Raw genomic sequence first — 13,014 nt, 5'->3', positions numbered from 1 at the left:
GTGGACTGCAAGGTCCCAGGTTTGATTCCGGTCAAGGGCATGTACCTGGGTTGCCGGCACATCCCCAGTGGGAGATGTGCAGGAGGCAGCTGGTCGATGTTTCTCATCGGTGTTTCTAACTATCTCTCTCCCTTCCTCTCTGTGAAAAATCAATAAAATATATTTTAAAAAAAAACCACTTTCCACTTCAGAAGACACAGATAAGATGACAAACAACAGAAAATACTTGCAAATCTCTTTGAAGGACTTACATTCCAAGTATATATATTAAAAACCTCTTATAATGAGACAAACCAAATGAGAATTAGGCAAAGCTTTGAATGGACATTTCACCAAAGAAGATATATATATACAAATGGCCAATAAGCACCTGAGAATAGACTTAACATTCAACATTAGAGAATGAAAATAAAATCTCTGGGTGGACAATCATGTAGCACAAATTTGAGGAATCAAAGCTCCAGTTCCATCTTGCCCAACTACCCACCACCAAAGCATGTGGGCACACCTCTCCAGTCCACCGGGGTGCCATAGGGAGGGTCTTGGGGTTTTTTGTTTTTTTTAAATAATGATTTCAGAAAGGGGGAGAGAGAAACATCAATGTCTCCTGCACACCCCCCCCCACCACCACCACCACCACCAGGGATTGAGCCCGCAACCCGGGCATACGCCCACGACCAGAATCGAACCCAGACCCTTCAGTCCACAGGCTGATGCACTATCCACGGAGCCAAACCCACTAGGGCAGGAGGGTCTTGTTTTAATAGGCATTTCTGTGCTCAGTGGGGACGGCTCCAGATCAAATAGTATTTGCATTTTTGTTAGGAAATGCTGGGAAACAGCGTCTGTGAAGTCTGACAGCGTTGGCTGAAGTTTATTATTGGACACCAAAGCTGTTTACAATGCAGGTGAAAAATCAACCCAGCCATAAAATAGATAAGTGAAATACAAATGAAAACGGGGTGGGGGGGTGTGGGGATCAATGTACTGCAGGAAGGAAAGGAAAGAGTTAAAAGTTAGACGGGCAAGGAGAGAAGCTGTTTGATGAGACTGTACATGCTGTTTCCTATTGTGGGTTGTGCTCAAAACGCTGAAAAGCTAAGGACCCAGCGCCCTTGCAGAGTGAAGCGGTATTTCTTCTGCTTTTCCCTTATCACCAAGATCTCCCCAGCCACCCTGAACACCTTGCAAAATATTGAGCATTTTACACACCAGAGAGGAAATCGCACCTAATCGCACCGCCTGGCGATGTAAACCGCTGGGCACGCGTTGTTAGCTTTTTTCTAAGTAACGTTTAATCAGGTTAACGCGCATTGTTGATAACAACGGTGGGCCCTGCCTTTTAAAAAAAAACAAAACTAATATCATAAATACTTTCCAAGTCGTTCAAAAGTTCCAGGAACTACGTGGTTTTTTTTTTTTACAAAGAAAAATTATAAAGATAACACAGGAGCTCTAAAACAGAAAGCCCCCGTTAATGCTACCCCCAAAAGGACAACCACCACCCATCAAAAATGTACCATTGAAAATTCACAAAGCTATCAAGTGTAAAACAAACTTAAATAAGCTTTCAAATGACATCGTAAGTTTATAGCATTACTATTTCATATATCCTGTACTGTGTACTGCCCAACGTGGTGGAGGCTGGCACCGTGTAATTTTAAATCTAATGAAATTAAAGGTAAAAGTTCAGGTCCTCGGTGGCTATGGTGTTGGAAAGCGCAGACATTTCCATTGTCGCAGAAACCGCGCCGTTACGGACAGAAAATCAGCAGAAGGGTCTGGGGGTGAAACGGGACACAAGAGGACGACTTTCACTGAAAAAGCGCAGGAGCAGCACCGCCCCGCACAAAGTTGGCGGCGCCGCCGCGCAGGGCCCAACACTTCACGGCCTCCCTCCCCGCAGAAAGATGGCAGCCACCTCCTCCCGCTCGAGCCCTGTACGGACACCGCCACGCGGCCCCCAAAGCCCACGTGATCCCACGGCGCGCAGACACCCGACCGCCTCCCTGTAACTCTCGCGATAACGTAGGCGGGCTCAAAGCTGGCCGCGCCTTCCCAATGCGAACTAGCGCGTCCAGACAATGGATGGCTGAACTATCGCGAGATTGTACCCGCCCCGCCTCTCCGCCCTGCTCCATCATGGCGGCGTCGGTGCAGTCTCCCAATCACCTGCTTGCTGAGAGACGTCGCTCAATCAGAGACGCGCCCAAGGCACCGCCCCAAATCGTGCTACTCGGTCCCCTATTCGTCACTTCCTCTCCAGTCCCTGCGCAGTCGATAAGGAAACCCGGACGCCGCTGTGGCTTTCTTTTTTTCAAGCGGCCGGGAAGATGGCGGACATTCAGGTGCGAGCTCGGGCCCTCCCGGGCCTCAGGGGCGTGTCCGGGAGAGCGGGACCCCGCGCCCCAGTTGGGGAGTTAATTCCGGGCGCCCCCGATCTCCCGGGGGCTAATTCGGGCAGAGGGCGCGTGTCTGCGTTATCTGCGTTAGCGCCTCCTCAGTCCCGGGGGCTCCGCTCTGGGAAGTCGTGTACGTTAGATGAGCAGTGGGTCCGGGTGGATGTCTTTGTGTCTTGGACAGTAATCCTTCCTGAAAGGTGCCCGAGGTGCCATTCTGCCTCCGGGTTCTAAGCAGTGAATTCTGCAGGCGGCGGGAAGTGTCTGGGAGCGTAAACGCTGAAGTGACCCCGGGTTAGATTTCGGTTTAGAGGGACACCTGGGGTCAGAGTTCTCGGAGGCGATTCTGGGGCAGGAGACCTTGGGGGGCGGGGGGGTCCTGGGGGTTCCGGGAAGGTCTGCGGCCCGCTCCGGCCTCACCCGCCCCGGCCTCACCCGCCCCCTCGTCCCCGCAGACGGAGCGAGCCTACCAGAAGCAGCCCACCATCTTCCAAAACAAGAAGAGGGTCCTGTTGGGAGAGACCGGCAAAGAGAAGCTCCCGCGATACTACAAGAACATCGGCCTGGGGTTCAAGACGCCCAAGGAGGTAGGACCCCGGGGAGGAAGAAGGGGACCCGGCTCCGCACATGTGCCGGCCCGGCTGCCCCGCCCACATCCGCGTGTCCCCCGAGGGCTGCTGGGAATTGTAGTTTGTCTCTGAGGCCGCACCCCGCTGTTCTTTCCAGGAACTAGCTACTCAAGCCTTACTTTTTTTTTTAATATATATTTTTATCGATTTCAGAGATGAAGGGAGAGAGAAACATCACTGATGAGAATCATTGATCGGCTGCCTCCTGCACGCCCCCTACTGGGGGGGGGGGGCGGGGATCGAGCCCGCAACCCGGGCATGTGCTGGAATCGAACCTGGGACCCTTTAGTCTGCAGGCCGGTGCTCTATCCACTGAGCCAAGCCCGCTAGGGCCTTTATTTTTATTTTTAATCTTTATTGTTGAGAGTATTATAGACACATACCCTCCCCTTCCATTTTTTTACCCCCAAGCCTTACTTCTTTTCCTTATCCCTCCAGGCCATTGAGGGCACCTACATTGACAAGAAATGCCCCTTTACCGGTAATGTCTCCATCCGAGGGCGCATCTTGTCCGGTGAGTGGGGCAGTTGGGGGGGCTTGGGTTCAGATTTCTGGGTCTGAGGGAGGAGGGGCTGGGGACACTCCTGGTTCCTGGGCCCTGGCAGGTGATGTCTGTTTTCACGATGGTCTTCAGATGCCTGTGACAGGCGCTGCTGAGAAAGCCAGTTGGCAGAACTGATGCCAGAACCAAGGTTTCTTAATGCTGCTTGGCAGCTCCCAGCATGCCCTGGGCTGCCTGAGGCTCCCTTTCCCAAGGAGCCTGACCCACAGCCTCCCCTCCCCCAGGCGTGGTGACCAAGATGAAGATGCAGAGGACCATTGTCATCCGCCGAGACTACCTCCACTACATCCGGAAGTACAACCGCTTCGAGAAGCGCCACAAGAACATGTCAGTGCACCTGTCCCCTTGCTTCAGGTGAGCACTCTGGGCAGCCACCCTGCCTGGCGGAGAGGAGGGGTGGGCTGCACTCAGGTCTGAATGACATGGGTCACCCTAGGTGCCTGTGGAGGCAGTAAACAGGCCGGGGGAGTGGGGAGGCTGCTGCAAGTGAGCCTCCAGGTTTCCATAAAAGTGGAGGTGTGTTTGGAGCATCTGTACAGTATCGGGCCTGGTGCCTCGCTCAGAGCTTGTGCTCAGTCAGTAATGACAAAGGGGCGGCTGCAACTGGAAACTGAAGCTCAGCTGTGGCCTCAGCCTGGTGACCACAAAGGAGGCTCTCGAGGGGCAGCCTCACGCCCCCTGTCCCCACGTAACATACACGCTGCCCCCCCCCCCCCCCCCCCCCCCGTAGAGATGTGCAGATCGGCGACATCGTCACCGTGGGTGAGTGCCGGCCCCTGAGCAAGACTGTGCGCTTCAACGTGCTCAAGGTCACCAAGGCCGCCGGCACCAAGAAGCAGTTCCAGAAGTTCTGAGCTGGCTACCTGCCCCCACCCCAACCAAATAAAGTTATTTTCTCAGTCACAGCCAGGCTCTGGTGTCTGTGGCCTCTCCAGAGGGAGGTATGTCCCTGGGGATGGAGCAGGTTGACGAGACGGATGGGTTCTTATTTACCCTCTGGGGCGTGAGGGTGGGAATGGGGACCAGATCCCGCCTCCTGTCCTGTCTCTGGGTGAAGACGGCCTGTATTAAAGATGCTGCACTTCTCCGTCTCCTTTGGTCCTTGTCACCTTCTACCTGTTGTTGAGCTGCTGTCTCACCCCGCACCCCTGTCTTTCCCCTACGCCTCCCCACCCCCACCCCCACCCCGTGTCCCTGGGGAGGAAGTGAGGGAGGGCAGGGGCTCCTGGGCCCTTTCTGGCCTCCTTGGGGAGAGGGATGAAGAAGCAGCCGCAATCTGGGCCTTGACCTCAACCTGGCCTTTCTCTTCTGACTCCTGAGTGGGGGAGCGAGGCTGGGAGTCCCCTTCCCCAAGTGGGCACCATGCCCCTTTGCAGATGAGCAAGCTCCTCTGAGGGGCAGGTTCTTTGGCATCCCAGTGCCTGAGCCCCAGGTCTCAGATTCTGGAAACTTCTTTGCCTGAAAATCCAATTAAGGACGTTGGTCTTGAGGGCAAGTTGCATAGCAAGGCTGGGCTGGGCCTCAGGCTGGTTAGAGAGCCCCTGGAGGTGGGGCTGGGAGAGGAGAACCGGGAGCTGGGGAGAAACTGGGGAGAGACGGGCAGTCATGCAAACTCGGGGAGAGATTGCTGATGGCCAGAGAACGGGAGGTGGGAGGGGTTGGCTGTTGGTAACAGCAGAACGAGATCTGTTAGAAGCAAAAACAAAACGGGAAAAGGGACCTTGAGTGTCACACAGAAACAAGGAGACACCACAGAGGGTTCAGCTGGACACAACAGGCCAGACCAGGGGGGCGGGGGGTGGGGGCTGAGTTCAGAGGAGAGAGGACCAGCGGGGGGGGGGGGGGGGGGGGGACCCTCACCCAAGCAGACGTGGAGGCCTGGAGTAGAAGGCACGGCTGGAGACTGGCTTCGCCCCTCGGGGCCGGCGCTGCTGGGGTCCCCAGGTCCCTGCCCCCCATGCCTGTACCAGGGACTGGCACACCATGGTACAGGGTTGGGAGACGGGGCCCTGAGGAGAGGAGCCCACTCGTCCAGGGAAGCCGCCTGGGATCAGCCCGGCTCTGGCTTTTACCCGGCGAGGGCGTGGATTCCTGCCAGAGGAAGTGGGGCCACATCAAAGAGGGCAGGAAGGGGCAGGGACAGGTCACAAGGGGCACCGCCCGCATTTCAGCCTGCAAGCCCGCCCCGCCCCTGCTGGAGGGCTGGGGACCCTGAGGGGCTGAGGCTGCCGGGGAGCCCCCTCCCCCTGCAGGTGCTTCCGTTCAGGGTGGGGCTTCCATGTTTACAACAACAACAGCCCGGCTCCCCTGTTTCCTCCCAGCGGTCGTTGGGGCGTCTCCTGGCACCCCACCATGTCAGGCTGCCTAGTCACGGGTGGGGCGGGCGCCTGGTGTGCACTGGGGGACGCCTCTGGTGGGCCTGTGGGTCACAAAGACCCAGAAGAGAACTCTGGGCGCGACAGTTCTCTTGCGTGAGGAGTGGGACCGCCCTGGGGCAGCTGGAGATGCAATTCCTACCTTGGATCACAACTTGGGTGCTTCTGCCCTCTGCCCACCGCCCTCCCCTCCCTCCCTCTGCCTGCCTGTGCCCACCAGCCCGGCCCCTCCTCTGAGCCTGTGCCCTGGCTGTGTCCTGCACCTGGAGCACTACCCCAGGTTCCCCCTGCCTCCTGCCCCCACTCCGCCCCGACTCCGACTCCGTAGTCTCTAAAGCTCACTAACCTCTTTCCACTTGGCCAAACCTCCGACCCTCCAATCACCCTTCCCTGCTTTGTCTACGTGGACAGGTGAGTCCTATTTCTGATCTATTCGTGGGTGTATTGTACGAGTTCTATACTGTGTTGCCTGTTTATCTGTTGAGCACCGGAATCCAAGCTCCGAGAGGGCAGGAATGCCTGCATCCCCAGGGCGTGGAGTAAGTTGCGATGGCTCCATACACGTTTAGGTGCGTGAATGAGTGAATTTTGAACTTAAGTCCCCACCTTCTCATAGGGTGGGTTTGAACAAGACAGAGAATAACAGGAAGCAGTGAACTGGGGCAGAAACCTCCAAACAAACATTAAGACCACAGGCCCTGCTCTCAAGTCTGGCCCTGCTGCTCATCGGCTGCGTGACCTTGCGCAGGTGACCCCCCCCCAACCACAGAGCCTCAGTTGCCTAACCTGTAAAATGGGTTCATCCACCCTGCCCCCACGGGGAGGACGAACTGTGGTCACGTGTGTTAATAGGGCGGAACCAGTTCGGTAAGTGATATTAGGGAAGTAACTGCCCAAGCCCGGAGTCTGTTGGAGAAGGGGGGGCGGGGGGACTCGGTATAGCCGGCCCTGGGCCCTTTGTTCCTTGGGGCAGGTCCCAGGACAAGAGTCTGGCAGGTGGCCCCAGAGGTATGACGTGGTGTGGAATCCTGGGCCTGTCACGGGATCTTGAGTTTATTTTCGCATGCTTCTGGAATGTTCAGTTGCATACCTCTAATAGGAGGCCCCAGTAACAGGGAAATTAGCTCCAGGCAGTTTCATAGCAGGGCCTTGGGTTTACAAGGACAAACAGGTGTCAGGCCCATGACCTGAAAACAGGGCAGATCGGGTGTGTCCCGATGTAGGCGGCCCTGCAGCTATTGTTGCGGCCACGGGAGAACCTGCCCGGCCACCCTGGCCACGCTGTTGCAGCCCGAGGTGTCTTATGGGAGCGGGACCCAGCGATGTGGATTGTGTTGGGACCTCGGGTCCTGTAACAGGACCTGCTGGTTGCAGTGCCCGGTTACCTTATGGTCCATCGGCTTTATTTGTGTAGCAGGCACCTGCGTTCATTGAACTGGTCCCCAGGGCTGTGAGGCAATCGAATGGAGTGGCTTCTGCATGTGTATTTTAGTGTGTGTATGTGTGCGTGTGCGTGCGTGTGTGTGTGTGTGTATTTCAGTGCTGCCCTGAGCCCGCCGTGGAGAAACTGGGGACTAACATTATAGGGGGTCCAGCTTTGTCACTTGTTATAACAGACCTACAGATTGCTTCAGGGGAAGGGGGTAGTTTCTGCTGGAACGTTCTAGCAGGACGCCGACGCCATTCTAGAAGAATTTTAGGGGCATATCAAGCCAGCCAGGCCACTCATGATTGCCTCCGTCCATTCTACAAATACAGACTGTGCTGGGGTGTGGGAGCGCACTGAGGGGAGCAGTGTGCCCTGTGCCAAACCTTTGCCTTGCTGAAGCCTCTCTCCCGAGCTAAGCACAATTATCCCCGTTTTATGGCAAAGAAATCAAGGCCTGCCCTGGCCGGTTTGGCTCAATGGATAGAGCATCAGCCTCTGGACTGAAGAGTCCCAGGTTCGATTCTGGTCAAGGGCACATGCCTGGGTTTCAGGCTCAGTCCAACGTGCAGGAGGCAGCCAATCAATGATTCCCTCTCATCACTGATGTTTCTCTCTCTTACTCTCCCTTCCTCTCTGAAATAAATAAACATGTTTTTTAAAAAGAAGAAAAATCAATTCTCACAGAAGCCAGCCTGAAAGAGGCAGGATTTGATTTTGAACTCGGGTGTGATTGCCTCTTGGGCTCGGTAGGGGGCACTGTAGCTGCAGTGGGGAGGGGTGGCTGTCAAGGTGGCCATCCAGGGCGCACAGCTCAGAGCTGCCTGGGCCGCGTATGTTGCACAGACCCCGGGGGCCACGGCGGCTGAGCAGCTGTTCCGTTGGTTGAATACTCTGCTTGAACGGTCTTGAAGTCGGAACAAGGGGCCCCACGTTCTCGATTGGCACGGGGCCCGGCAGACTAGGAACCGGTCCTGCCGTGGGCTTTCTATTGCTTTTGATTGGCCCCTTGGGATGTGATAACAGGAGCCCAGGGGATCTGGTGGGCACAGATCCTTAGAGCAGGACCCTGGGGATGCCAGAGGACTCCGCCAGCGATGCTGTGAATGGCCCTGAACACACAGACGAGCCCGGGGCGCCTGGAAGGGACTCCCAGTGAGCATTCAGGGGCCAGGACCCTCAGGGCTTTTTCTTATATAGCAGGAAGGAGGGAAGTTATGGGGAAATGTTTCGGGGCTAAACCCTGGGTCCATTCTCACTGGAGGGAGAGCAGATCAGAAAGGGGACAGTCCCACAGGGGCAAAGGAGGGCGTCCTGGGTGCCTGTGGTAGGCTGGACGAGGGTCCCCCATGGAGGTCTGCCCTAATCCCCCAAAACCTGTGCATATGAGAGCTTATATGATAAAAGGGACTTGGCAGCCCTAGCTGGTTTGGCTCAGTGGATAGAGCAGGGGGTCCTCAAACTTTTTAAACAGGGGGCCAGTTCACTGTCCCTCAGACCGTTGGAGGGCCGGACTATAGTTTAAAAAAAAAACTATGAACAAATTCCTATGCACACTGCACATATCTTATTTTGAAGTAAAAAAACAAAACAGGAACAAATACAATATTTGTATTTGCATGTGGCCCGCGGGCCGTAGTTTGAGGACCCCTGGGATAGAGCATTGGCCTGTGGATTGAGGGGTCCCGGGTTCGATTCCAGTCAAGGGCACATGCCCAGGTTTTGGGCTCCGTCTCCAGTGGGGGGGCATGCAGGAGGCAGCCAATTGATGATTCTCTCTCATCATTGATGTTTCTATCTCTCCTTCTCCCTACCTCTCTGAAATCAATAAAAATATATATTTTTTAAAAGGGACTTGTGCCCTATGCAGTTTGGCTCAATGGATAGAGCGTCAGCCTGCAGACTGAAAGGGCCTCGGGTTCGATTCCAGTCAAGGGCACACGCCCGGGTTGCAGGCTTGATCCCCAGTGGGGGTGTGCAGGAGGCAGCCGATCAGTGATTTTCTGTCATCATTGATGTTTCAATCTCTCTCTCCCTCTCCCTTCCTCTCTCTGAAATCAATAAAAATATATTTATTTAAAAAAAAGAGCACTTGGCAGATGGGATTAAGTTCAGGATCTTGAATTGAAACATAATCCTGGATCAAACAGGTGAGACCATCATCATCACAAGGGTCCTTATAAGAGGAAGTGGAAGGATCAGAGTCAGAGAGACATAAGGAAGGGTGCAGGGTCAGAGAGGAGAGGAGATGCTGGTGTTGAAGATGGAGGATGGTGCCACTAGCCAAGGGATGCAGGTGGCCTCCGGCAGCGGGGAAAGGCAAAGGAAAGGATTCTCCCCTGGAGCTGCCAGAAGGAGCCAGCCCTGCGGACCATGTTGGACTTCTGGTCTCCAGACCTGAGAGACAATACAACTGTATTGTTTTAAGCCACTTTGTTTGTGGTGCTGGGTTATGGCAGCCACAGGGCACTAATACAACGATCCCAGGCCGTGTAGATGGATGGCCGCTGAAGCAGGACCCCAAGCCTGCAGGGGGATTTTCCCAGACCCCCTGGACACTTTTGTGGTTGTGGGGACACACGAGCAGGCCCTGTTTTAGCAGGACCTTAAAGGCTTCATGGCAGGGCTCTGGCTGGATAGCTCAGTTGGTTAGAGCATCGTCCGGATGCACCAAGGTTTCGGGTTTAATCCCCAATCAGGACACACACAAGAAGCAACCAAGGAAAGGGCAGAGCAATTCGATGTTTCTCTCTTTCTCTCTCAAACCTGTAAATTATTTTTATTTTTATTTTCTTAAAGGGAGGTGGCCAGTCTTTATAATATTTCATTGGTTGGATCTTTTTTTAAATATATTTTATTGACTTTTTACAGAGAGGAAGGGAGAGGAATAGAGAGTTAGAAACATCGATGAGAGAGAAGCATCCATCAGCTGCCTCCTGCACACCCCCTACTGTGGATGTGCCCGCAACCAAGGTACATACATGCCTTTGGTCAGAATCGAACCTGGGACCCTTCAGTCCGCAGGCCGTCGCTCTATCCACTGAGCCAAACCAGTTAGGGCTATAAATTTTTTTTAAATAAAAGACTTCATGGTAGGTCTAAGAGGCATTCTACTAGGTTCCAGGCAGTGCTTAGAGGGTTTAGAGGGGACACCCTGAGGCCATTTGGTGACCCACAAGGCTACACGAGGGAAGACTGCGTCCATTTTAGTAGGACCCAGGGGGCCTTCTGAGTGCCCAGAGCCCTGCAGACATTTTATCGGGAACCAAAGGACTTCTGCAGAGGGCGCAGTGGTGGAGTAGGGTCTGAGAGGTGTCCAAGTGATCGCTGATGGGGCATTGCAGCAGGACCTGGGACACCCAGACATGGGTAAAGCAGTACCTGAAGGACAGTGGAGGGTTATAGCAGGACCTGGGGCCACTGGGAAGGCCCGGGACAGTGCACTAGGGCCCTGGGTGAGTGGGGGGCAGGAGCCCAAGGACTGGTCCCCAGGGCTCTCCTGGGATTGGTTCAGGGTCCTGGGCAATAGAGCAGAATCCTAGGGGGTGTTTTAACCATTCGAGAAGGACCCGGAGCATCTGAAGGGGACGCACAGAGCCATGGAGAGGGACCTCAGGGCCCTTTTTAGTGGGGTCTCAGGTCCCCTACGGTGGGGACCTTGGAATGAGGGAAAGCAATCTAGCTAGACGGGCAGGGGTTCCTGGGAAAGTGATGGTTTCCTGCCGGCTAGGGGGGCCATAGCAGGTCCTGGGGGCTCTGTCTAATTGATTCTATTTTTCTGTCTATCGATTTTGCTATCTGTCTGTCTAACTATCTGTTTTGTGTGTCTGTCTATCTCTCTTTATTTTCCAATTTTCCATCCATCTATCCATCTATCTGACTCCTTGTGCATCTGTATCTTTATTTTTTTAAATATATACTTTTGATTGGCCCATTGGGACATGATAACAAAGGAAGGGAGAGGGAGAGAGAGATAGAAACATCAATGATGAGAGAGAATCATTGATCGGCTGCCTCCTGCACGCCCCACACTGGGGATCGAGCCCACAACCCAGGCATGTGCCCTGACCCGGAATCAAACTGTAACCTCCTGGTTCAAAGGTCAATGTTCAACCACTGAGCCACACCAGCCGGACGTCTGTGTTTTTATTATCTGTCTGTCTGCTTAGCTACCTGACACTCTGTGTCTGTCTGTCCAGCATTCGTGGGGAGGTTCTGGATAGGGCAAGACTTGGTGAGGGACAATAATCGAGAGAAGCCAGGGGTGGGTGTGGGGGGCGTGGCTCAGCTTTACAACAGAAGCTGAAGGGCGGGGAGAGGTCCTGGGGCTGAGGGCCCCAGTGGCTGGTTCTCTGAGGGCTCAGGACTCATTTGGGAGCATCCCAGGGACAGAGGGACCGACTCCTCTGGGGACATTAGTGGAGCCGTTACAGACGTTGTTGCTGGGCCTCAGGATACTGTACTTTCGGGGACCCAAGGAGCCTGGGGTGGAGGCCTGAGATTACCAACGACCCAGGGCAGGGCGGGGTCCTCTGGTGACGGCCCTGCAGGACTCAGGCAGCGAGTTCACCCTGCTTATTACAGCAGAGCTAGGGGGCGGGGGTGGGGGCGGCCAGGGCTGTGTAGCAGGTGCTGGGACAGCTCAGGGAGCCTCTCACCCTTTGCTGTTGTTGTTAATCCTCATGTGAGGAAATTGAGTTGTTGTTGTTGTTTAATATATTTTTATTGATTTTTTACAGGGAGGAGGGAGAGGGACAGAGAGTTAGAAACATCGATGAGAGAGAAACATCGATCAGCCGCCTCCTGCACACCTCCCACTGGGGATGTGCCCGCAACCAAGGTACATGCCCTTGAGTGGAATCGAACCTGGGACCCTTGAGTCCACAGGCCGATGCTCTATCCACTGAGCCAAACCGGTTAGGGCAGGAAATTGAGTTGGGTTTTTTTTAATATATTTTATTGATTTTTTATAGAGAGGAAGGGAGAGGGATAGAGAATTAGAAACATCGATGAGAGAGAAACATCGATCAGCTGCCTCCTGCACGCTCCCTACTGGGGATGTGCCCGCAACCAAGGTACATGCCCCTGACCGGAATCGAACCTGGGACCTTTCAGTCTGCAGGCTGACACTCTATCCACTGAGCCAAACCGGTTAGAGCAGAAATTGAGTTTTAAAGAGAGTGGAAAGGAGGAAGGGAGGAGGAGAGAGAAACATTGATTTGTTGTTCGATTTATTTTTCATTCACTGATTGCTCCTGGTATGTGCCCTGACTGGGGGTCAAACCCGCAACCTTGGTGTATGAAGATGACACTCTAACCAGCTGAGCTGGGCTTCATCTCATCTGCACATCAGCCCTTCCTGCTTCTCCATCCTGCCTGACTTCGGACTTCTCAGCTGCAGCTCTTTCCTGAGTCCCCAGCCTGCCCACCACCCCTATCGGAGTTTAGACTCAGCAAACCTCACAATCATGTGAGCCAATTCCTTAAAGTCTCTTTCTATATATATGTATATACACTTCCTGTTGGTTCTGTTTCTATGGAGAACCTTGACCAGTACATCATATGACCTAGCAATTCCATTTTTGAGTATGTGCCCCAGGGAATTGAAAACAGCTATTAACGA

At 54.2% G+C, this 13,014-nt stretch overlaps 1 protein-coding gene and 1 non-coding gene across 2 annotated transcripts; both read left to right on the top strand.

Annotated features, from left to right (window-relative positions):
- The first annotated feature begins 2,190 nt into the window (after nt 1-2,190).
- On the top strand, nt 2,191-4,495 carry RPS11 (ribosomal protein S11). The gene is made up of 5 exons (XM_036307110.1): nt 2,191-2,348; nt 2,855-2,986; nt 3,467-3,542; nt 3,815-3,944; nt 4,321-4,495. The coding sequence occupies exons 1-5, from the start codon at nt 2,334-2,336 to the stop codon at nt 4,442-4,444; spliced, it is 477 nt and encodes a 158-aa protein (XP_036163003.1). The 5' UTR covers nt 2,191-2,333; the 3' UTR covers nt 4,445-4,495.
- LOC118655452 lies at nt 3,629-3,716 on the top strand. The gene has a single exon (XR_004967269.1). It is a non-coding gene; the product is annotated as a small nucleolar RNA SNORD35 (small nucleolar RNA).
- Nucleotides 4,496-13,014: the final 8,519 nt, after the last annotated feature.

Source organism: Myotis myotis, unplaced genomic scaffold, assembly GCF_014108235.1.
Source record: "Myotis myotis isolate mMyoMyo1 unplaced genomic scaffold, mMyoMyo1.p scaffold_m19_p_45, whole genome shotgun sequence".
In the NCBI taxonomy this organism is placed as follows: domain Eukaryota; kingdom Metazoa; phylum Chordata; class Mammalia; order Chiroptera; family Vespertilionidae; genus Myotis; species Myotis myotis.
Note: the sequence above shows the minus strand (reverse complement) of the source record. Positions and strands in the feature narration are given on the sequence as shown.

Coding starts and splice junctions, on each gene's coding strand:
- RPS11 (XM_036307110.1), top strand. Junction 3,543..3,814: donor CCGAGGGCGCATCTTGTCCG/GTGAGTGGGGCA, acceptor CCCCTCCCCCAG/GCGTGGTGACCAAGATGAAG. Junction 3,945..4,320: donor CACCTGTCCCCTTGCTTCAG/GTGAGCACTCTG, acceptor CCCCCCCCGTAG/AGATGTGCAGATCGGCGACA.